Source organism: Pristiophorus japonicus, chromosome 12, assembly GCF_044704955.1.
Source record: "Pristiophorus japonicus isolate sPriJap1 chromosome 12, sPriJap1.hap1, whole genome shotgun sequence".
Taxonomy (NCBI): domain Eukaryota; kingdom Metazoa; phylum Chordata; class Chondrichthyes; family Pristiophoridae; genus Pristiophorus; species Pristiophorus japonicus.
In genome coordinates, this window is record NC_091988.1 from 155,207,234 (window position 1) to 155,233,128 (window position 25,895).

General features: G+C 41.7%; 1 protein-coding gene across 1 annotated transcript in view; it reads right to left on the reverse strand.

Moving 5' to 3' along the window:
- Positions 1–20,480: 20,480 nt before the first annotated feature.
- Positions 20,481–25,895, reverse strand: part of cbln4 (cerebellin 4 precursor) — a 159,980-nt gene continuing 154,565 nt past the window's right edge. Inside the window, exon 3 of the mRNA XM_070895020.1 lies at positions 20,481–20,678. Coding sequence (XP_070751121.1) covers positions 20,481–20,678 — 198 coding nt within the window. The remainder of the gene's footprint in view (positions 20,679–25,895) is intronic.

Consider the following 25,895-nt stretch of genomic DNA (forward strand, 5'->3'; position numbering starts at 1 on the left):
GTTAATTCAGAGACCATGGTCCAGAACTTAAAGAAGGGTAACTTTGAAGGTATGAGGCGTGAATTAGCTAGGATTGATTGGCGAATGATACTTAAGGGGTTGACTGTGGATGGGCAATGGCAGACATTTAGAGACCGCATGGATGAACTACAACAATTGTACATTCCTGTCTGTCGTAAAAATAAAAAAGGGAAGGTGGATCAACCGTGGCTATCAAGGAAAATCAGAGATAGTATTAAAGCCAAGGAAGTGGCATACAAATTGGCCAGAAATAGCAGTAAACCCGGAGACTGGGAGAAATTTAGAACTCAGCGGAGGAGGACAAAGGGTTTGATTAGGGCAGGGAAAATGGAGTACGAGAAGAAGCTTGCAGGGAACATTAAGACGGATTGCAAAAGTTTCTATAGATATGCATAGAGAAAAAGGTTAGTAAAGACAAACGTAGGTCCCCTGCAGTCAGAATCAGGGGAAGTCATAACAGGGAACAAAGAAATGGCGGACCAATTGAACAAGTACTTTGGTTTGGTATTCACTAAGGAGGACACTAACAACCTTCTGGATATAAGAGGGGTCAGAGGGTCTAGTAAGGAGGAGGAACTGAGGGAAATTCTTATTAGTCGGGAAATTGTGTTGGGGAAATTAATGGGATTGAAGGCCGATAAATCCCCAGGGCCTGATGGACTGCATCCCAGAGTACTTAAGGAGGTGGCCTTGGAAATAGCGGATGCATTGACAGTCATTTTCCAACATTCCATTGACTCTGGATCAGTTCCTATCGAGTGGCGGGTAGCCAATGTAACTCCACTTTTTAAAAAAGGAGGGAGAGAGAAAACAAGTAATTATAGACCGGTAAGCCTGACATCGGTAGTGGGTAAGATGATGGAATCAATTATTAAGGATGTCATAGCAGCGCATTTGGAAAGAGGTGACATGATAGGTCCAAGTCAACATGGATTTGTGAAAGGGAAATCATGCTTGACAAATCTTCTAGAATTTTTTGAAGATGTTTCCAGTCGAGTGGACAAGGGAGAACCAGTTGATGTGGTATATTTGGACTTTCAGAAGGCTTTCGACAAGGTCCCACACAAAAGATTAATGTGCAAAGTTAAAGCACATGGGATTGGGGGTAGTGTGCTGACGTGGATTGAGAACAGGTTGTCAGACAGGAAGCAAAGAGTAGGAGTAAATGGGTACTTTTCAGAATGGCAGGCGGTGACTAGTGGGGTACCGCAAGGTTCTGTGCTGGGGCCCCAGCTGTTTACACTGTACATTAATGATTTAGACGAGGGGATTAAATGTAGTATCTCCAAATTTGCGGATGACACTAAGTTAGGTGGCAGTGTGAGCTGCGAGGAGGATGCTATGAGGCTGCAGAGCGACTTGGATAGGTTAGGTGAGTGGGCAAATGCATGGCAGATGAAGTATAATGTGGATAAATGTGAGGTTATCCACTTTGGTGGTAAAAACAGAGAGACAGACTATTATCTGAATGGTGACAGATTAGGAAAAGGGGAGGTGCAACGAGACCTGGGTGTCATGGTACATCAGTCATTGAAGGTTGGCATGTAGGTACAGCAGGCAGTTAAGAAACCAAATGGCATGTTGGCCTTCATAGCGAGGGGATTTGAGTACAGGGGCAGGGAGGTGTTGCTACAGTTTTACCGGGCATTGGTGAGGCCACACCTGGAGTATTGTGTACAGTTTTGGTCTCCTAACCTGAGGAAGGACATTCTTGCTATTGAGGGAGTGCAGCGAAGGTTCACCAGACTGATTCCCGGGATGGTGGGACTGACCTATCAAGAAAGACTGGATCAACTGGGCTTGCATTCACTGGAGTTCAGAAGAATGAGAGGGGACCTCATAGAAACGTTTAAAATTCTGATGGGTTTCGACAGGTTAGATGCAGGAAGAATGTTTCCAATGTTGGGGAAGTCCAGAACCAGGGGTCACAGTCTAAGGATAAGCGGTAAGCCATTTAGGACCGAGATGAGGAGGAACTTCTTCACCAGAGAGTGGTGAACCTGTGGAATTCTCTACCACAGAAAGTTGTTGAGGCCAATTCACTAAATATATTCAAAAAAGAGTTAGATGTATTCCTTACTACTAAGGAGATCAAGGGGTATGGTGAGAAAGCAGGAATGAGGTACTGAAGTTGCATGTTCAGCCATGAACTCATTTTTGAATGGTGGTGCAGGCTAGAAGGGCCGAATGGCCTACTCCTGCACCTATTTTCTATGTTTCTATGTTTCTATGATATGGAATTGCCATTTTCAACCAATGGACATTCAAAACTGAATCAGAGAAGCTTATGCTCCCCTGAAAGGGAATGTTGTCAAGTTGTTAAAGGCAGTGGATAGAGGTCCCAACACTGGAAGTAGCACAACATGTATTTATATAGTGCCTTTAACATGCAAAAATGTCCTAGGATGCTTCACGGAGGTGTAATATAAAAAAACACTCCTATTATTGAAGTTCCAGCTATTATAGGAGTAGGCCATTCAGCCCTTTAAACCCGTTCTGCCATTCAATTAGATTGTAGCTGATCAGTATCTTAACTTCATCTACCTACTTTGGTTCTATAATCCTTCACACTCTGTCTAACAAAAATCTATCAATTTCAGTTTTGAAATTTTTAATTGGTCTACCCTCAACAGCTTCTTAGGGAGATCTGTTCCGGATTTCCACTACCCTTTGTGTAAAGAAGTGCTTCCTGACATCGCCCCTGAATGGCCTACACCACCCCCCCCCCCCCCCACAACATGCCTCCCACCTCAATTAGATCACCCCTTAATCTTCTGTACTCAAGGGAATATAAACCCAGTCTATGCAACCGGTCCTCGTGAGGGTTGCAATTCTATGGTGCACCACTTTTAGCACACAGGTTAATCATTGGCATCAAATTCCTTCATGAATATTTTAAAAGTCAGCCCATTTAAAATAAAGCCACTTTAAATGCTTTAATGACTTTGCTAAGACAATGCATACAAAATTTAACTTAACCAGTACACTAAAAACAGCACACAGAAACCCATAAGTAGCTAACTTCACCTCTTGATCCTGCTGACACTTCTACTACAGGCTTTATCTGTGAGAATTATCACAGGTACGCTTTTATCAACACCAACACCTTGGCTGCCCATGCTTGCAAACATCGCACCACCACACCTACGCTGCGAATATACAGTCTCCAGAAAATACAACAGCTACACCAGCAAAGACATAACGATCCAGGCCGACTTGAACAATCTATCATCAACCCATCTCAAATCTAGAAGGCCATTTTGGACCATTCCATAGCCCCTCAGTGATCTCCCCTCAGCCTTGATGACCGATGGCGAAATGCTTGGAAGAACTGCGACATATGTAATGGATTCCTTATAGAGGACCCCACAGGACAACCTGAAGGATCAAACCTTCCTCGCAAACAGTGGACAACTATCAACCACCTCAAATCTAGTCATGGTAGATGCTGCCACCTTCTCCATCGCTGGAAGATTAAAGTGTCATGCATGTAACCTTCATGTACCTGTAACCTTCATAACAACACTGCATACTGTATACACCTAAGTAATGCACACCTTGACCACAGGGGGTGAACTTGTGGGAGACACTCCTCACCTGGTCATCCAGGTATATAAAGGGAGGTCCCATGCCGGGTCATCACTTCTTGGTCCTGTGAATAAAGGTTCAGGTCACAGAGTGACCTTGTCTGCAGAATGTGCCTCGTGTGAATTTATAGTAGTGTGTAAGGACTTTACATTTGGCGACGAGGATGGGATACGGCACCAGCCAGGCACCGAAAATTGCGCTGACACGCTCAGCAGGCTTCCACTGGCCACCACTGAGGGGGCAGCGGAGCAAAGCGCTGAGATGGTCATGGCCGTTGAAGCCTTTGACAGCGCAGGCTCCGCCATCACAGCCCGCCAGATCAAAATATGGACCAACAAAGAACTCCTCCTATCCTTGATTAAGAAATGTGTCCTGACTGCGGATTGGGCGCCCACACACAGAGCCTTTCCCGAGGAGGTCAGACGGTTTCACAGATTGATGGATGAGCTCTCCATCCAAGCCGACTGCCTACTATGGGGCAGCCGGGTAGTCATGCCCCAGAACGGAAGGGAAGCATTCATCAGGGAACTCCACAGTGAGCACTCAGGCATCGTGCTAATGAAGGCCATTGCCCGGCCACATGTATGGTGGCAGAGAATTGACTCAGACCTGGAACACTGTGTTCGCAGGTGCACGATGTGTGCCCAGCTGGGCAATGCCCCCAGGGAGGCCCCGTGGCCCTGGCCCACCAGGCCATGGTCATGTATTCACGTAGACTACGCGGGCCCGTTCATGAGAAAAATGTTACTCATTGTTGTTGATGCGTACTCGAAATGGATCGAGTGCATCTTATTGAATTCGTGCACGACATCCTCCACTGTGGGGAGTCTGCGTGCAGTCTTTGCGACCCATGGCTTGCCGGACATCCTGGTTAGCGACAACGGCCCGTGTTTCACTGGCTATGAATTCTGGGAGTTCATGTCAGGCAAAGGCATCAAACATGTCAGGACGGTACCGTTCAAGACGGCTTCCAATGGCCAGGCGGAACGTGCAGTCCAAATCATAAAACGGGACATGCTCCGGATTCAAGGACCCTCCCTTCAATGCCGCCTATCGCGCCTCCTGCTGGCCTATAGGTCCTGACCACATTCGCTCACGGGAATCCCGCCTGCTGAAGTACTCATGACACGTACACTTAAAACTCGGCTGTGCCTCTTTCATCCTGTCCTGTCAGACATTGTTGAGGGCAAGCGCCAGTCCCAAAACGATTGCCATGACCGTAACTCAAAGGGGAGATGTATAGAAATCGATGACCCTGTATTTGTTCTTAATCACGCTTTGGGGCCCAAGTGGCTTGAGGGTACTGTAATTGGCAAAGAGGGGAATAGGGTCAGAGTGGTCAGACTTAACAATGGACAGATATGCCGCAAGCATCTGGACCAAGTCAAAAAAAGATTCAGCATGGACACTGAGGAACCTAAGGAAGATCATGAGATGTTGCCCACACCACTGCCAGTGAACGAGCAACAAGAACATTCAGCAGCATGCACAGTCCCAGCGGCCAGCCCGGACAAGCCGGAATCACCACAGGGGACAGAGATGCATGCCAAGGCTCAACAACCAGAGCCCCAACTGCGGCGCTCCACGAGAGAGCGTTGACTGCCTGAAAGACTTAATCTTTGACTGCATGAGACATTGGGGGGGGGGGGGGGTGAGGTGATGTCATGTATGTAACCTTCATGTAACTGTAACCTTCATAACAACACTGCATACTGTATACACCTAAGTAATGCACACCTTGACCACAGGGAGTGAACTTGTGGGAGACACTCCTCACCTGGTCATCCAGGTATATTAAGGGAGGTCCCATGCAGGGTCATCACTTCTTGGTCCTGTGAATAAAGGTTCAGGTCACAGAGTGACCTTGTCTGCAGAATGTGCCTCGTGTGAATTTATAGTAGTGTGTAAGGACATTAAATAAAGCATCCCCATCATGTGACTGTGGAACTCCTAATCAGACCCTGGAACATATCACTGAGCACTGCCCTCAGAGGAAATTGACAGGCAGCCTACAAGATATCCACGCTGTTATACGTGAAGCTTTGGTCTGGATATCCAACTCAGATATTGACATTTTATTTGCTTTGCTATTACCATACGAAAGAAGAAGACTACAGGCTTATCTACTTTTTCCGGTCAACATTCTACTTGGGTTTTCAGAAGTACAGCACTGTACTAGAGCTCTCTATCAGTTGCCAATGCCACCCTGTCATGATCATTTATTTTCTTCAAGTATAATGTAGCTGGTATAATTATAGCATGGGAAAGATGCATTGTGGAGCAGGAGTGGGAGACAATGCAAAGTAACCATCAGCGCTCAGCATGTTATGTTTATAATTATGACAGACTAATATTAGAAATTCATTACTGTCAGAAACTATAGATTAAATATTTTCAATATTAATAACTGGCCTGTCAAGATACTGACAGAATTTTGGACTAAGAGACAACAAGCCAAGGGAGATGAGGAAAAAGCTGTTCAGGAAATTAGTCCTGTCTTTGCTAATATTTCATGTTTATTAAAAGGGTAAATCAAAGTTACAAAAAATCTTATTGCATCCACTCTTAAGTCTGAACTATGGGCGGACAGGCAATATAAATAAAGTCAACATACATTTACTTCATACATCAAAATGTAATCTCAGAAGAACTCTTCCTTTCTGCCCAATCTGATATTTCAACATCACTCATAAATAAACAATGACTTTTTTTTCATCCCAACTTCTCATTAAGGAGAAGGATGCTGCAGAAGAACAATCTTTTTTAAAGTTTCATGCAACAGCACATATCCAACGTCAGTAGTTTTCTACATTTGATCGCAAACTGCTGATCTAAGTGGTAACTCGGAGGAAACTTCAGCTTGGGCTGGAGACTATGGCGGAGATTTTCTAATTGTGCACTGAACGGGCAAGATATTGGTGGCATGTCCCTGGCACTTGTCCAAAGCTGCAGTCAGGAAGCACAAACTCTCGGGTTCGGACCTCTAACCTAGTCTCAGCAAGCAGCAAACGGGTACCTCGTTGGGCTGGTGAGGAAGATACTGGTGAGGCGGTGAAGGGGGTAGAATTATACAGCCCAGAAACAAGCCATTTGGCTTAACAGGTCCATGCAAGTGTTTATCCTCTACATGAGCCTCCTCCCCCTATCACCATATACTTGATTTCATATTTCTCTTTGCGGATTCAAAGGCAAGTGACTTTGTTATGCCCATTTCTTTCAAGTACAGTGAGATTCCTTCTCTTAAGGTATTATTTGTTTGCTTCCCTGCTCCATTATAAAGACTTCCCCAGCACTGTGGCCATTCACAGCTGAAGAAGCAGGAGAGAAAATGTGAGCCATGCCTCCTCCTGCCACAAAACCTACCCTTGGTAGGTCTGCAGGAGTGACCTGGAAGTGCAATTTTCCTATGCTTTGAGTCAGGAAGCAGCTGGCCTTTGCTCAGCACCTCTGAGACTGGGAATGCAATATCAACAATTGCAAACACAAATAAAATTCTAACACCTTGATGGCCAACATGTCGAGGCATAATACACTATGTAACTAGCCTATTTGATTTGGAAATGTACAAGCCTGGGGTTTCCATAGGGATTCTCTCGACCTACTGCCATGACTTCAACGGATGATCAATAGGTCCCTTGGACATGGTGCAATTAACTAAAACGAGCCATTTTCTCTCGGGTTTCCATGGAACTTCCACCAGAGATCAGAAGAAACCCATGGACATGCTCTCGCAAAGTTTCTTTCTATGTTAGGTATAATCTGATTAAACAAACGGGGAAAAACAACAAGATGGCAGGGAATATAAATTAAGTTATGTCCTCAATTCTGATTGATTAGGTTCTGCTCATTAAGCTGGTGTGGAGGATACTTCAAAAGGGATTAAAATTGTTCTCATGAGACTGTTCATTAGACGGATCCTTTAATAAATTTCAAGTTTCATATTTATCTCCACCTAAACAGAGATAGATGGAAACTGTTATCTATCCTTTTTAGACACATTATTGAAAATGTAATTGAAAATTTTTATGGAGTTCAAAAGACATAGAAATCATTTATTTTTCAAATTACAAATGTCAGACTCTATTTCAGTATATCATTCAAGTACTGCCTGCACACTGATATAGATGCACTACTATTCAACACTTTCTATAAGAATACCTCTGAGAGCTACACAAAAAGGGCACAATAGTGAAAAGCGTATTAGAGATAAGGGCCTAGAAATTAGGGTCATTTGAGCCCCAGGGCGCTAACGGGGCACAAATGACTATCCGACCAGGTGCGGCTCCACCAACAACTCCCGCTAAATTCTGCAGGGTTTAGTGATGGCAGTAACTCATAGCGTCCCACTCTGCTGCGCCGGTGATAATGACATCATTACCATGCGCAGTGTCCCGATAACGCCCCGGACCCTAAATTGTGTATTGCCCCCTGAAGCTGCGTTGAGCGATGACAGCGACAGCTTCAGGGGACGCTTACCAGGTGGCCGGCCGCTCTCAGGGTGAAACTTAAATCGGAGGTGTGCTGCGGTTAAAAAAAAATCCTTTGGTTTTCTTCTGTGCCCGTTGCCACTTTCAACGTGGGGTCCATGCTGCAATCGGCCAGCCCTGCACTCTGCTTGTGTGCCGGGCTGTGGCACTGCACCCCCACACCCCGGTGGTCCAGGTAGAACCTTCTTTGGCTGCAGACAATGCAGCTTGGACCCTTCCCTTTAATTAAGGGAAGAGCCCCTCCTACACGGCAGCGCTACGCAGTCCAGTGCGTAGCACTGCGCCCTGCTCCTGATGCGTCGGCCCGGCTAGCGGCCCAGAAAGAAAGTGGAGTGCTTCAATTAGCGCTCCACTTCCTTTCGGACGTGGTAATCCCAATTTCTCATGAAAGGCAAGACTTCTGCGCCTGTTGCAAAGTCACGCGCCTCACAACTTCCATGACATCCATGTTTGAGAGACAAACACATGTTACAATTGGCCTCAGTGGCTCTAGGTTAACAGGAAGAATCAGGTTTCTTGCTCCTGATCGCTATCCAGCTGGACCTGCATGCATGTCCATGTTGGGCAAGAACAGGACTGGTTTGACCTGTGATGTATGTCATGGTCAAATAGTCTTCCAACACTCACACAGGCATAATGGCTACTTGGACAAAATACTGGAGGTCAACTAAAATCCGTGGATCTCTACCTCTTACCTCAGCATTATTTTCAAGAGAATGCAGGGGAAAAATTGGCAAGAAAATGTTGTTTTGAAAAGAGAGGATGTGTTTGATATCCACAGCTACTGGGCAATGGTGATTCTGTGGGCTCATAATGGCTCAGTGGGAATGTGCGTCACCTGTGGAGGCACCGCCATCTATAGACCGCACAATGATTCATTTCTTTTAAAAAAACATTTGTATTAGTATCTGAATATTACGTGTGTTTTGAGCACATTGCACAGTTGTAAATCATTTACCACCACCACTTCTCACACTGGGTAATAGGCCATCCTTCCTTACATGTACTTTACTGGTGTAGTGGGAGAACACAAAAGCAGAGGAAGGTTGCTTCGAGGAAAACAGATTAATAGGCAAGAGAAGGATTTGAAGAGTGGTGAAAAAATAATGTTAAGAGAGAAACACCGGGATAGAAAGAGCATGATTTATTTACAAAGACACATGGAAATTCTTGTGGAAGTTAAAAAGTATTGATGAATATGTTGAGAGTGATTTCACTGCTTGCCCATTATTTGTTTTATATATATAGTTCATGTAAATAAATATATTATTGATCTAACATGGAACAATTTACTGCCAAAAAACAAATCATATCTCACAACTGGGCTGTAGCTATGACTAGTTCTAATAAGAATTATTTCAAACAGCACAAACATCCCAGAATTCAGAGATTAAAATAAATTGAACTGAGATAAAAATGACTGCATAATTATCTCCTGTCTTGTGTAACTCATGGAATTTGAAAAAAAAGACTTGCATTTATATAGCACCTTTCACGACCACCACCAGACATCCCAAAGCACTTTACAGCCAACAAAGTACTTTTTGAAGTGCAGTTACTGTTGTATGTAGGAAACGCGGCAGCCAATTTGCGCAATGTAATAATGACCAGATAATCTGTTTTAGTCAAGGGATAAATATTGGGTAGGAAAAGGAAAAATAAAAGACCACCATAACTTCAGACAAATTTGAAGGATTTGGCAATGAATAATTGATTACATTTTGCTATGAATATTAAATAGGCTTCGACAAAGGCCTTTTTCCTATCAGAATTGGATTATGGTCGTTTGCTGTATAATATTGGATAGAGATATAGTTAAGGGCTCTCAGTCATATTAATGGATTCAAAATCTTCTTTTTCTTAGGCAGTCCCTCGGAGTCGAGGACGACATCGAGGATGGTGACATGGAAGAAACTTAGCAAACCGGTGACTGTTTTCTGCTTTTACCAAATTAACATTATTCTGAATTGACGAGCAGTAATAAATATGTATCTGCTGTATATCGGAACTAAACTGCTGCTAATTGATTTTCAGGTCAGCCCATCCTTATTTCTTCAAAGCAGTATATTTCACACACACACACACACACATACACACACTCACAGTCAGCTACTATTCCGTCCATACACTAGTCAAGATCTTTGAGTAAATCTTTTGACAGCCAAATATTGATTTACAGAATAAGTTACAGGCTAATTTAAACAACATGTTTTCTTATCAGACCACGATTACTGTCAGAAAATACAAGAAGTATTTTCTCACAGCATTGACGGCACTGCAATAATATTGTCAAGGATTTAGACTAAAAGACAGCTGAGCAAAGGGGTGAGACGAAGGCTGAACCTGTCTCCTCTTTTATAATGGTGTACTTTCATTCTTATTAAAATGAAGAATGATATTACTGGAAGTTTGAACTTTCTTTCATGCCCTCCCCCTCCACCTCCCTGCAACTTTCCATAAATGCCAGGAACATAAGTAAGGAAAAAAGAATAACTCAGTGAAAATGTTCCTTCCTTTTGAATAAATGCACAAACACACATGCGCTTTCCTGATTGCCTTGTGAGTCAATGCACCCACCTGATGCAGATGGCACACAAGCAGACCATGGAAGGAGTTAGCCAATCTCAACCAGGGTGACAGTAATTGTGCTATAACTGGTCAGATCACGAGAGGCAGGAACAAAAGAAGTTCCCACTTCTCACAGTTAACACACTTCACCCACATGTGCTCGAAATTTACCTGCTAACTATTGACTTCTGTTAGAAGGTGTAGATGGTGGTTGGGCAAGGACTGATGACCTCCACAATTGCATAGCCTGCTCTCACTGTCTAGACTCACAAATGAGAAATAGGCACTGGTGTGAGGAACCACAAGACAGTTAACAGCCATGGTACTATAGCTTAGCATGATTCAATAACTCCAGTCAAAGCATAACAGGAGAAAATTAGAAAACAAAATAAAAGAGAAAAAAACACCATCTTTCAATTTCTGTTCTTGCATTGTGACCCGGATCTCTCAAAGCTCAGTTGAGGATATGTTTGATTAGGAACTCGATTATCAAAAACATCTCAGTGAATGGCCTGACCATGTAATCCTTCATCATTAATGTTGTAGAGCCACCTAGTGGAACTACTGATGTAATAACAATAAAGCCATGTGCTCTGCACAGTTCTTCCTGGGAGACAAGTTGTGCAGTTGTGTGTATTAGCTGTGTCTCAAGATACCATAGATTGGCGATGAGGATTCAATTTTCGGATTCCCTAGCTGAAATTTTTGAGAATAATACTGCCAACCGATGGAGAGACTGTTAGAAGTTCTTTGTTTTGCAGAAAAGCCTAAAAACCCTAGGTAAATTTCGAGCACATGTGGCTGACCTGTTGACATTGCTAGAGTCCAGATGGTTTCGTCTATGGGAATAATAGGGCGCTTGGGTGAGTTCCATCATGACCGAGAGACTTTCGGAGTGTATGTGGAGTGGCTAGAATTGCCTTTCACCACGAATAGTATTATTGAAATCCCCGATGATGTAAATCGTAACCAGGTGATTTTAGTCACGAACCGGGCAATTTTCTTGACTGAAGCAGGCCCCGAGGTGTATTAAACCCTGAGAAATGTGTTTGTTCCTGCCAAGATGAAGGACATACCACTGAAGGAGATTCTAACCAAGTTAGAATAACACTACAGTCCTGAGTCCCTGGAAATTGCTGAAAGTTATCATTTTGGAACTTACAATCAATTAAATGATGAAGGTATCAGTGAATACATTGTAGCTTTAAAAAAGCTATCCATTCATTGTCATTTTGAAAACTTTGAGACCAAGATTTGCATGACCACTTTGTTTGTGGGTTGAAAAATTAAGCAATCAGAAGGAAACCCCTAACTTGACTTTTGATTTAGCTTATCAGACAGCTATGTTGATGGATATGGATGACTAATACTCCCGAGAATTACTTGCCATTTCCAGTCATGAGACAACCGTTGAGAATCGGCTTCAGGCTAAAAGTAACAGGCCCTAAGGCCTCAGCAACTAGCTATGGCAACAGTGCACTGAAATTGTGCTATCGGTGCCTGGCACAACACATTGCTCAAAGCTTTCCATGTGTGAAGGCAGAGAGTTTCTACTGCAAGAAAACTGGGCATCTTGCGAAGGCGTGCCGACAGAAGTGTAAACCGACTGGCAATGAAGCTAGAAGTAGAAATTGCCAGGCTCTACAAAGAAGCAGCAGGACGAAGAGTTTCTGGAGATTCACTTCATCAGGAGCACAAAGGTAGCTAACAGCGATTCGTAAAGTATCATCATCCAAGTAGATGTTGCAGGAACCAGGATATCCATGGAAATCGACACTAGTGCATCTGCGAGCGTAATACCGGAATTGCTATATCGCGACAAGTTGTGTAATTATCGACTAGACAAATCGAAGATAGAGCTGCAAGGCAACTCAGATGAGCAAATCACTGTAGTAGGAAGTGTCACCATACCAGTGAAATATAAGGATCAGTATCAGAGCTTGCCTCTCATAGTAATGGCAGGAGACAAGCTTGACTTGATCGGTAGAAATTGGTTGGGATCACTGAAACTGGATTGGAATGAGATTTTTCGTGTGGAAGCAAAGTTTGCATTGAAAGATGATGTCATCAAGCAGTATCTGAACGTGTTCCATGAGACAGGCAGTCCAATTCTGTCGAGGCGAGTCAGTGTGCAGAAGGACACAAGACCAGTTTACTGCAAGCCACGTCCCATACCATATGCACTCAAGGAGAAAGTTGAGCAAGAACTCAAAAGATTAGAAATTGAGAACATTATTTCTAAGGTAGATCTGAGTAATTGGGCTATAGCCATTGTTGTATCCAAGTCAGATGGTAAGGTAAGGTTGTGTGGTGACTATAAGGTAATCGTAAACCAGGTTCTAGAGTGTAATCTACCCAATATATTGCCAAATGTGGAAGATTTGTGCACAATGCTGATAGGTGGCCAGATCTAATAAACGCCTACCTACAACTTGAGTTAGATGAAGAGTCCAAGTCATGCTTGACTATAAATACTCACTTAGGCCTATATCAGTTCAATAGGCTACCATTGGGAGTGTCTTCTGCTCCCAACATTCCAGAGGGTGATGAATCAAATTCTGCAAAGGATTGAAGAGTTAGTATGTTATTAAAGTGAAATATTCATTTCAGCACCAAATAGGCAAATCCACAATAAGTTGTTGAAGGAAGTGCTCAAATGGCTAGAGAAGCACAGAGTACAAGTGAAGGCTCACAAGTGTGAGATGTTTCAAAATTCAGGGGAGTACTTAGGCCACAGAGTAGACAAAAATGGTTTACATTCAACCAAAGGAAAGCTGGATGCAAACAGAAATGCACCCACTCTCAAGAATATCTCTGAACTTCAATCATTTTTGGGTCTTTTGAATTATTACAGGAAGTTCCTCCAAAATTTGGCTACAGTGTTACATCCACTGAATGAGCTGTTGAGAATACAGGTTCTTTCGAAGTGGTCAAAAGAATGTGACACAGCATTCAAAGACTGTAAAAGCCAGTTAGTAGAGAATACTATGTTATTTCACGATGACATATCTAAGAGGATCAAGCTAGCATGTGAGGCAGTGATCTCTCATGTACTAAATAGTGAGGAAGAGAGACCAATTGCTTTTGCTTCATGCACTCTCAGTGCCAGTGAGCAAAATTATGCGTAGAACGAAAGGGAGGCTTTGGCATTGATTTTTGGGGTGAAGAAGTTTCATAAATCATTGTTTTGTCATAAGTTTACTATAGTTACTGATCATTAGCCCCTGACAACAATCCTCTAGCCAAAGTCCCCAGTTCCAATATTAACTGCTGCCTGAATGCAGAGATAGGCTTTGATTTTGTCAGCATATATGTATGACATTGAGTACAGATGATCAGCTGATCACAGTAATGCTGATGCTATGTCCAGGTTGCCATCCACATCACAAGTTACACCAAATATGGAAGAAGTGTTCTATTTATCTTACATTGATGAGCTTCCAGTGACAGCTGAAGAGATTGTTAGGGCAACAAAACGTGACCCAGTTATTTCAATGGTGCATGATTACACAGTAAATGGACGGCCAAACCAAGTATCAGAAGAAGATATGCATCCATTCTTCATTCGTAAGAATGAATTGTCAATGGATGAAGATTGTATCATGTGGGGAGCAAGATTATCCCAAATAGGTTCAGATCCAAATTGTTTGGAGATCTTCATGATCAGCACCTGGGAAAGTGTTCAACCAAAAGTTTTATACACAGTTACTTATGGTGGCCAGATTTAGATAAAGTGATAGAGTGCATCATCAGTCAGTGTATAGCACGTCAATCAATGAGCAAGAAATCACCATCAGTACCATTACAGCTATGGAAATGGCCTCCCAGGGTGTGGCAAAGTTTACATGTAGATTTTGCTGAGCTAGAAGGACAGCAATTGTCCGTAGTGATAGATAGTCAGCTAAAGTGGGTAGAGGTGTTTCGGAAGTGGATATTAAAAACAAGTAAAACACTAGACAATTTGCAAAGATTGTTTTCTTCATACGGACTCCCAGAAGAAGTTGTGTCTGATAATGGTCTGAACAATTTTGTTCAGAAGAGTTTGCACAGTTCATGAGCAGAAATGGTGTGAAACATATCAAAGTTCCACTGTACCACCCTGCTTTAAATGTTGCAGCTGAGTACACAATACAAATTGTAAAACATGCTCTCATGAAGCAAATGTTGGATCCAAATCCAAAGAAACATCAGTTGTGGTTGGACCACAAACTGCCAAATTTTCTGAATATCTATTGTAATATTCCTCATACAAGTACTGGTAGAAAACCAGCAGAGTTGTTTCCCAAACAACAGCCATGAACCAAGTTCTCATTGTTAAAGCCAAACTTGGCACAGTCAGTAGAAGAGAAACAATCAAGGCAGAAAGAGAGTCATGATACAGATAGAGTAAGAGAGAGAAGTATGTAGTTGATTCAGAATGTTAGAGTGAAGAATCATCACCATAAATGGTTACCAGGAAGAGTAGTGAAGATATGTGGTCCTCGCACATGTTTGGTCAAGATGTTTGATCATGGAAAGGTTAGGTTTGTTCACATTGATCATATATTTCCTACAGATGTGGAAGGAGTTAAAATTTGGGATGATTCAATTTATTCTAATGAGTCAGATAGTCTTGTTACAAGTAGAGTACCAGTAGCAAATCCTACATCAGATGTATTAGAAACAAGTCCAAGAGAAAGTCAGAATTGAAGTCTGAGTCCAAGTCAGGCAGACAAACAGTCTGAAAATGTAAAGAATCCAAATGTAGATCAAGGGTTGCCCTTGGAGAAAAACTCTCCTCAGGCTCAGCCTAGAATGAGTCAAAATTCTACAACAGGATCGGAATGTTCTGTTCAAGAAAGAAGGTATCCTCTTCAAAACAGAAAACCAGTGGTTAAGTTTATTTTGTAAATAAGGAAAATAGGTTCATATCTTTTGTTAGTGTTATAGAATCCTAAAGTAAAATTTGGAAACATAAAATGGGTTCCATGAGAAATGTACATCAAGAGTTGTGTATACCATGCAAGTCATGTACAATGATTATTTGCGATGATTAACTTCTTCAATAAGGAGGGTGAAGTGTAGTAGAGCAACCTATTGTACTACCGATGGAATAACAATAAAGCCATGTGCTCTGCACAGTTCTTACCTGGGAGCCATGTTATGCAGTTGTGTGCATAAGCTGTATCTCAAGATACCACAATTAAGTGTTGAGTTGATTCTGAAACTGGATCATGAATTGAATACATTTACCACTTAGTTACCATCACATATTTTTACATCTTTTTACATTACTTATTCTCACTATTTTCCAGATCACCACCAAGGATATTCAACGGTAAGAAAAGTGAATTCTAGATTTACTCCTGAACATAGGACCCCTGATCAGAACACTGGAACAGGTGTAGGCCATTCAACCCCTTGAGCCTGTTACACCAATCATGATTGATATGTGACCTGAACCATATACCCGCCTTTCTCCCATATCCCTTAATACCTTTGGTTAATACAAATCTTTTAATCTCAGATTTAAAATTAACAATTGGCCTAGCATCAATTGCTATTTGCAGAAGAGAGTTCCAAACTTCTACACTCTTTGCATGTAAAAGTGTTTCCCAACTTCACTCCTGAAAGGCCTGGGTCTAATTTTTAGATGTTACCCCCTTGTCCTAGGCTCACCAACCAGTGGAAATAGTTTGTGTCTATCAGTTCCCCTTAATATCTTGGAAACTTTGATCAAATCACCCCTTAACCTTCCAAATTCTAGGGAATACAACGCTAATCTCCTCATAATTTAATCCTTGGGGTCCAGGTATAATTCTGGTAAATCTACACTGCACTCCCTCCAAGGCCAGTACATCCTTCCGAAGGTGTTGTGCCCAGAATTGTTCACAGTACTCCAGGTGTGGTCTAACCAGGGTTTTGTACAGCTGCAGCATAACTTCTACCCGTTTTTATTCTAGTCCTCTAAATATAAAGACCAGCATTCGTTTAGACTGTTTGATTATTTTCTATACCTATCCATAACATTTTAATGATCTATGTACATAGGCCTCCAAGTCTCTTTGGACTGCCACTCTTTCTAGCTTTTTACCATTTAGAAAGTACTCTGTTCTATCCTTTATAAGATGACCTCATTTTTCCCTACATTGAAATCTATTTGCGAGAGTTTTGCCCATACGTTTAATGTATTACTCTCTCTTTTGTAATTTTGTGCTTCCATCTACACTGTTTACAATGCCGCCTATCTTTGTATCATCGACACACTTGATATGTGGCTTTCTATCCCATCATCTAAGTTTTTAATAAATATTGTAAATAGTTGATCCTTGCAGGACAGCACTAGTCACTTCCTGCCAATTAGAGTGCCCACCCATTATCCTAACTGTCCCTTGCCGCTCAGTCAATTTCTTTACCAGGTTAATGATTTGCCTTCAATTTCATGAGCTTCAATTTTACATAGAAACATAGAAAATAGGTGCAGGAGTAGGCCATTCGGCCCTTCGAGCCTGCAGCACCATTCAATATGATCATGGCTGATCATGCACTTCAGTACCCCATTCCTGCTTTCTCTTCATACCCCTTGATCCCTTTAGCCATAAGGGCTGCATCTAACTCCCTTTTGAATATATCTAACGAACTGGCCTCAACAACTTTCTGTGGTAGAGAATTCCACAGATTCACAATTCCCTGAGTGAAGAAGTTTCTCCTCATCTCGGTCCTAAATGGCTTACCTCTTATCCTTAGACTGTGACCCCTGGTTCTGGACTTCCCCAACATCGGGAATTTTCTTCCTGTATCGAACCTGTCCAATCCCGTCAGAATTTTATATGTTTCTATGAGATCCCCTCTCATTCTTCTAAATTCCAATTAATATAAGCCTAGTTGATCCAACAGTCTCTTATGAAGGACTTTCTTAAATGCCTTCTGGAAGTCCATATAAATAACATCCATAGACATTCCCCTGTCTACTACTTTAGTCACCTCTTCAAAAAATTCAAATCAGGTTCTGCAAGAATGATCTACCTTTTACAAATCCCTGCTGGCTTTCTTTGATCAGCTGAAAATTTTCAAGGTGCTTAATCACTCTCTCCTTAATTATAGACACTAGTAATTTAGGCTAACTGGTCTAAAATTCTCTGGTTTTCGTTGCTCACCATTCTTAAATAGCAGAGTGACATGTGCAATTTTCCAATCTAAAGGAACGGTTCCATAGTTAGGGCATCTGCAATGTTCTCACCTACTCCCTTTAAAACCCTGGGATGGAAACCATCTGATCCTGGGGATTTGTCACTCTTTATTGCCATTATTTTCTTCATTACTCTTATTTTGCCTACTTTAATTTTGGTGAGTGCCCATCTCTGATTCAATATTAGTTTCCTTGGGATGTCTGGTATGTTAGCCACTTCCTCTATTGTAAATACTGATGCAAAATAATTATTCAACATGTCCGCCATTTCTTTATTTTAATTTACAATATCACCATTATCAGTTTTCAAGGCGCCCACATTGCTTCTGACCTCCCTCTTTTTGCTAATATAACTAAAAAAAATTGTGTTCATTTGAATATCCTTTGCCAGTTTCTTTTCATATTCCTTTTTGTAGCTCTTACTATCTGTTTTGTTACCTTTTGTTATTCTTTGTATCTCTCCCAGATGCTGTGAACCACAGACATGCTGTTCAGAAAGAACTATAATTGTACAACACAAGGAGAAATTGGTTCATTTTTCACCATGTTGTATTCAAAACATTCACGTTCCATGAAAACTAGCCCTGTAAAAACAGTGATGTTTACCAAAATGAGATACCGGTGACGCATGAGAAAATGGTATTTAAACCATTCTGTTTAAACCAAGAGGATGCTGTACAAGTATAACTTTTCAACCGCGCCAAGAGTTATTTATTTTCAACTTGCTTCTATGAGAGAGTAGAGCTCTCCTCAGACATGCTTGGAAATATGGTTTAAACCAAAATGCCACTATGTGGTATTTAAGTAAAGGTATTTATGCTGCATCATCATGTGAGTTAGTTAGAGCAATTTTATTTTGTTTATCATGTTCAATAAGGCAAAACCAGTGCTTAGTGTGAATCTAATTGTCTCATGAGCCTTAGTTACCAGCAATATGTGGCAAGCTTTTTTGCAATTCTCCATCTTGATTTCAAGTCTGTAATTCCAGAGGTTAACTGAGTCTTCAATAGGTTCGTTGCCATGTTGGATTGCCTACAATATACTCACACAAGGAATCTTCTTGTAAAAATAAAATTATCAACTACAAAGTGATCAACCACAAATTTAGAATGCAAATGATATGTTTTTAGAAATAATACATTTATGTCACAGACATTAATGAAATATTCATATTTCAAAACTCCACCACTCATCATTGCTATTTTCGCATCAGAGTTCGGTTCAATGTTTAGGAATGATGACTTTGTGAAGTATGGCTCATTCTTGATGTGAGACATCAATTAACTCATCACTGTTAGATTTGCAGGGCAAAACTATATAAAACATGTTGAACACAGTTATAATATCTTGTTTTATATTCATTTGGTTGGGAAATGGACCAGATTGCAAGTTATATTAGGTGGATGCTGCACTGACATTTTTGAATTCAACTCCCCAGTAAAGTCAGTTTAGGATTTGTTGAATTCTCACCATCATACTGGTCAACATATAAATTCCAAGCCCATGCCACAAATTGTAATTTCAGACAGCTCATTCAGGCGTAGCTTATAAAATAAAATTAAAACAGCCATGTAAAATTGATCACAGGAAAAAAATATTACAGAATCTGAACATGGAACATTGTAGCTTTAATAAGAATTGGGCCAAGCCTCTCTGTTCTCAATGGCAGATGGGTTATGAACTGAAAAGACAATAAACAGATTTGGGACAACTTCAACACTCTCCCAAGTGTTAACTTGGTATTCCAAGAGTACATGCAGGTGTCAGAAACAATGCCACCATGTGTGACTACTTTCCAGAATGACACTACCCTCCAAACACATTGGTACAAAATCAACTCTGATAAGATGTCATCCTGATGGCAACATGACATCACCACCAGCGTGCAAAGAACACAGTTTAACAGTTTCCTTCCCTTATAACTTTGACAAGATTGATAAAGCTCATTTGGTCTGAAATTATTCCATTACAAAAGAATAGAGTCTTCAGGTAAAGTGCATTGAAAACCTAAAGCAACATCCAGTTTTCAATATTAAAGATACATAATGACAGAGTAGAGTTGTACATCTATTTCTATGTATTTTAAGGCAATGTAAGCATATGTAGCATGGTAATGAACATATTTTATCCCAAATCCACTATACATTTATGGTAAATTAGTATGTTTTTCCTCCTCGCTACGATATATTAAATAAGAGAACAAAAATTTAAGCCATTGTTAAATGCATTTCACCTCATTGACAGGCTTGTTAAAGGCAAAAATTATTTGTGAATGTACACAGATGTATCCAGTCCAGACAATTTGTCACTAATGTTGCAGGCAAACTGTTCCATCTTAACGTCAACTGCAGTTAGGGTGTTTTCCTTTTGTTTACAATTTTCCACTTTAAGTCCTGTCTCACTTTGCACAGAACAGATAAGAGGTTGAAATCTTTCCTTTCCCTCCAGAGGTCTTTAAAGCGGTTCAAAAAAATAACAGACAATTCACATCCACCGAGAGCATTTGCTTCATTCGACCAGATATAGTCCAGATTAATACTTGGGACAATGATCCACGATTTTTAAATGATCCTCAAAAACAACATGTAGGACAACCGGTTTATATCAAGAAACTTATGCGCGTGGATTCGAGGATATTTTGTTGGGCTTTACAGAGGGAAAACTAAGAAGCCAGAAAATGTTGAATATTGCCATCCGCCAACCAGGTTACCTTTCTCCAGTTTCAGGTATGCTTTATCTTCTTTTTCTAAATACAGCAGGACTCCATTAGTGGCAGCTTCACGAGTCACATCCTTATCGCCAGCAAAAGCAGAAATTACTGGTTTTCCATTAAGCATAAGATTGACCTAAGATTAAAAAAGAAATCATTGTTATAATATACTATAAATTGATGAAATAATCATTGCTACTAGACACGGCCAAAAGATATAACTAGTTGCTATGAAGTTCCATGCATTTTAAACCTCCCCAATCCAAATAGCTAAAACTTCATCTGACAAGACCCTATTCCCACCCCGCATCCACAAGCATGCATTTTCCAGTGGAAATCATCAGACTGAGTGCTAAATACACTTGTCAACATTTACTCTAAATACCTTTCATTTTAAAAAGTTCCTTAACCAACTAATCTTAATCCCATTGGTCAGATGCAACATGTTAAATATTCAAGCGGAAACCCATGACATCACCAAACTGTTTTATTGCTAAATGGTGTTTTAGTAGTTCCTTATGCCTTTGTATTTCCAGTTGCTAAGAGATATTACTCGTTGTTAAACCAGTGCTAAAGAATGAATGCCAGTTTATGTCTGACAATTTGTTGTACAAGATGATAGCACAGTGCATCTGGCTGCTGTGTTTAGTTAAACTGGTGACGCAATGTAAAAATGTTGTCATTTCATGGAATCATACAATAGGCAGTGATGTACTCTAGATGAGATACTTCCTCGTAGCACATCCTGATGTTCCTGCTCAATCATCTTATTGCAGGCTCGGCTTGGCTTCCACTGGCTGTATTGGCTTGAGCTAAGGGAGACCCAAATATATCTGTGTCAATAAAACCTACCCTGGGCTAATCTTATGCAAGTGGTTCTGGGTAATGTGAGCAATGATATCACCCTTCCCATCCAAAACCACTTCACTTACCATGTAAGTACAGACTGATTTTATGTCTCAGATAAATAAATAATAATTTAAAATATTAGCTTTCATTGTGAAAAAAGAATGCAATAACCTCTGGAGTGCAATATCTAACTGTTAAGGGATTACTTAATAAATCACTTATGAGTTGTTACTTGTGAGTTATGGTATAATTTATGTAAAATATTTACATCAATAGGTTACTGCACTCTAGGAAACATAAGATATCCTATGAAACTTGCCAAAATATGGCAGAGAAATACATGTTTGTCAATAAGATGTTTTGTTTACCAGTACATGTAAACTAAGGTGGAGAGGATGATGGCAAGTGAGGCAATCAAAGATGGCTTTCCAGAGCAGAAATGTTAAAAGACCATTTATTATAGAGCCAATGAATGTTATTTACATCATCCCCACAGTCATTATGTGACAGTGAAATTAAAAATAACATACACAAATCACACTGACCACAACTCCCATGCACTGCCCTCTCAATAAGTTACCCACATGCTGTGCAAGGTACTGATTGATTACTAGAAATCCAAGTCTCATGGGGTCTTTGAAACTTCTATGGAGCCAGATTTTGTCCTTGTTTATGGGCAGAAATTGGCAGTTGCACTACGAAAATTGGAGCAGAGAACCTACCGCCCCATTCCAACTACTGATCCGTCCACTGCCATTTTCATCAATGCCTAGACACTGGCAGCCAGTGTGATTGAAAGAGGCGAGAGCCTCAGTAATGTGTGCAAATCAAGTTCTGATGACATCAATATGACTTTAGCACGGCAAACACTCAGTGCTCGACCCGCTCAGGTGGGACAGGTTGGAAATGGTCATATCATTGATATCAATCTCACGTGTTGAAGGAGGTTTACTGAGAGCATTTTCTGGCAGAAATTTTGCTTTTATGTTTTGCATTTTGTGCCATTTCAACCATTCTGTTAGCACAGAAGGGTGCTCATTTCACTGAAGGATAGGAATGATGTTGCTCACCCCTTACCAGCTGGAGGAAGAGGAGGAAGAGGAGCAGCAGCAGCAACAGGTGGGGGAACTTGAGAGAGCAGCACCTAGCTCTGCAAAGAGTCCAAGAATGAGGAGGGCTGTTTGCAGACAGCCTTATCTTGCACAAAGAGTCTTGGTGCAATTCTGAGGAATGGCCCATCTTGCTTCCTGGCACAAAAAGCGACATGGGTAGAGGGAATTGTGGCAGAGGAGGTAGCTGTCATCATGAGCCAGGGCAATACGCATCACTTCCATTGTACCATGGCCACTTCCACGAGGCTGCGGCTCAGCACTCCCACTGATCAGAAGCAGAACAGGCTGTCGGTGATATCATGAAGCTCCCATCAATGTGTCCCCCGAGCCTTTCGAAGCCGGTGAAGATGTTGAGGCTCAGGCACCAGTTTGGGCTTGGATCACAGATGTTAGTACTGGTGCCATAGTGGGCAGCGAGCCCAGCTGCAGCATCCAAAGAGGTGACCATATACTCCATGGCAGAGTGCTGATATTTTACACTAGAACACCACACAAGCTGCAAATGGACTTCTACATACTTTCCAACATAGTGCGGCAGCTCAGGAAGCAGCCTTGTGCCCATAGACAACCAATTGTTAAAAGGCTGGGCTGCTGAAGTCTGATTCCCTGTCCTCTTCAGCAGACCAAGGATCCAAACTTGCTTCCAATCAATCATCTCCTGGTCTGTCCTGTCCACCCTCACCAGCTCCAGGTCACTAGTGCTAAATTATTAACCATGTGCAGACTGCTCGAACTCACTTTGTGTCCCAACTGGGGAGCCAAGTGCAAGTGGTGTATCTTCATGATGGTGATCCTCCTCCATATCGTGTGGAGAAACACAATGGTAGCAAGCAAGGGAAAGGTTACACAATAGCAGGTAAGTGGCAACATAATGCAGTACCAGGTTGCCGTGCTGCCTGTATGTGTGATTGCTTCTGGAAAGAGAAATGTAGGATAAATAAGCAGGCACCCAGCAGTAGTTGGCCTGTCTCTGAAGCTTGCTGCCTGTCCCAATGATCTCCCATGTGTCCTCTTTCATTTGAGTGAAGATTTGCAGGGAGGCTTTGTCCCAGTTCTAGTCTTCTCCTCTGTGTTGTGAGCTTGTCCTGCAGGAAGAGTAGGAATGAGTTACTTTATGGTTCTTCTAAATGTTTTGCTGAGAGGGAGGAGCAGCACGTTGTGAGCAAGATGTGGAGATAGTAATGTGGAACAAAATGGCTCCAATGCAAAAGCAGTTAGCAGAAAAAATGCATTCCAGTTGATATCAGATAAAAGCAGAATGCTAGTTGTGCCTGTTCGAAAGGCATCAGGTGTGATTAGAATGAAAAGGAGGGTCGGTGCAGTATCTCATTGTGATTAGAGGAGAAGCATGAGGAGCAGGAAGGGGGTGGAAGTGCTATGGCAAGGTCTGATCCGAGAAAAAGAGGTAGTAAGACATCATTCTTACCTTTACTAACCGAGTAAGATCACTGAACTTCTTCTGGCACTGTACATATGGCTTCAGGATGATGGAAAATAAATTGTGGCCTCTTATGACTAATTTTTATAATTAAAACCCTGTCCATTAAGGTAAGTTTATTTTTAACACTATAAAATGTGTTTTTTAATCAAAAAAAATTCTAAAACATTTAATTTAATTAAATGTCTATTAATTGTAAATAAGTGAGGTGTTTTTTTTTATTTATATGAAGTATTTTCTTTGTTTTTGGAGGTATCCCCATTCATAGTAATGGCAGCTCCATATAAACGGAACTCACCATTACTAACAATGGGAATATTACGTTTTCATTGGTGGTCCAGGCCCATGTGATTCCAGGATGTGCTTACACTCCTGGGATGTGTGAGTCTCTGCACTGGGCTGTGCAGCTAGGCCTCAGAGTGCAAGTGTTCGTTCCTCTGGGACCACCAGGTATTTGCGTAATATTTTTTGCTGTCGGAGGCATCCGTTCGCGGGAAGCCTCCGACCGCGATTTCTGGGCCGATGTTCCTGGTGTTGATATTCTAGATCATCTCCTTCCAGGCCTGATACAGCATCGACCTGGGCATCTTTTTGCCATTTGTGGAGAAGCGGACCTGTCACCTGTTCCTGCTCCACCAAGACTTCCATGCTGCCTCATTGAACCTGGGAGCCCTTGCAAGAGATATCTATCACAGATGGTTCCAACTATTGCACTAATTTGTTTTTGTTGAATTTAATGCACACTTCACGTTAAGCGCTGCAAGCTTGCTTTAAACAGACATCTTTCATCTTGTTCTCCAAAGTGGTGAGCTGACAATCAACACTATTAACGTGGGCAACTCAACTAGGAAATTCAAATGAGGATCATCAATCAGTCAGCCTCTCAGTACTTCTATTGGGTGGGTGTCTTGATTACCCTGCTGGAGATGCACCACATGAAAATCGACCCCTATATGTCATAAAGCTGTCACACCATAAAACACAGAAGTGAAAAATATGTAATGATTCTAAAGAACACAGAATAAATTACTATCCACAATTTAAAAAAAATATTCACCCTGATATCAGACACCTCCGCACGAGCTAACTATCTGCATTCATTAACATTCATGCTCCAACTGATGACCACAGTCACCTAACCATTCCTCCATGTGCTTGCATTACAGGATCAAAAGAACGCCAACTTAAGAGATCCTGAAGGTTTATCGCCATGGGAACCATTGTTATTATGGTAAAGTTGTTCAACAATGTTTGCCCATTTTACCTCTTAACTAGATATGCAAAAGCATGAAAGGATAGAATAATTCAGCCGTATAGGCTGTAGAACTGGATTTGTTTAATTTGTGAGGAGCCCAGAATTCAATCTTGCCCATCACCATCATTCACGCTTGTGAAATAAACTCATGAAGTATCTTCCATCGGTTATCTGGAGCATTTAGCAGGACACATTGTAAAGCCTGAACTGCTGCTGTATAATCACCTTTGGAGCTAAGATGTGAGGGAGTATAGAGGGCAATAATAATCTCTGTCACACAGACACAATGGCTGGAATTTTCCACTAAAAAAAACAAGTTGGAGCGTGGCAGCAGTTAAATTGTTAAAAATAGGATTCCCAACTGGATCCCGCCTCCAACCTGACCACTGCCGGTTTTAACGGGGCAGGATGAGGGTGGGTGACCAACTCGCTGCCAAGGGGGTGGAACGTCAATTTATATATTATACTAAGGCGGGAAACCTCTTTTTCCCCTCCATTTTGAATTTAACTGCACGTGAAACCCGGCAGTTAAACCAAGGTGGAGACTGCTGCATCCAGGCGGTCAGTGGCTTTATACCCACCTCCTGGATCAAGGGTCCCTAACTAACCCACTCCCCGCGATCGGAGATCCCCTCACGAAGCCTCCGATCACCTTCTCAGGCCTCCGATCCCCATCGTGAGGCCTCTCCCACATCCCCT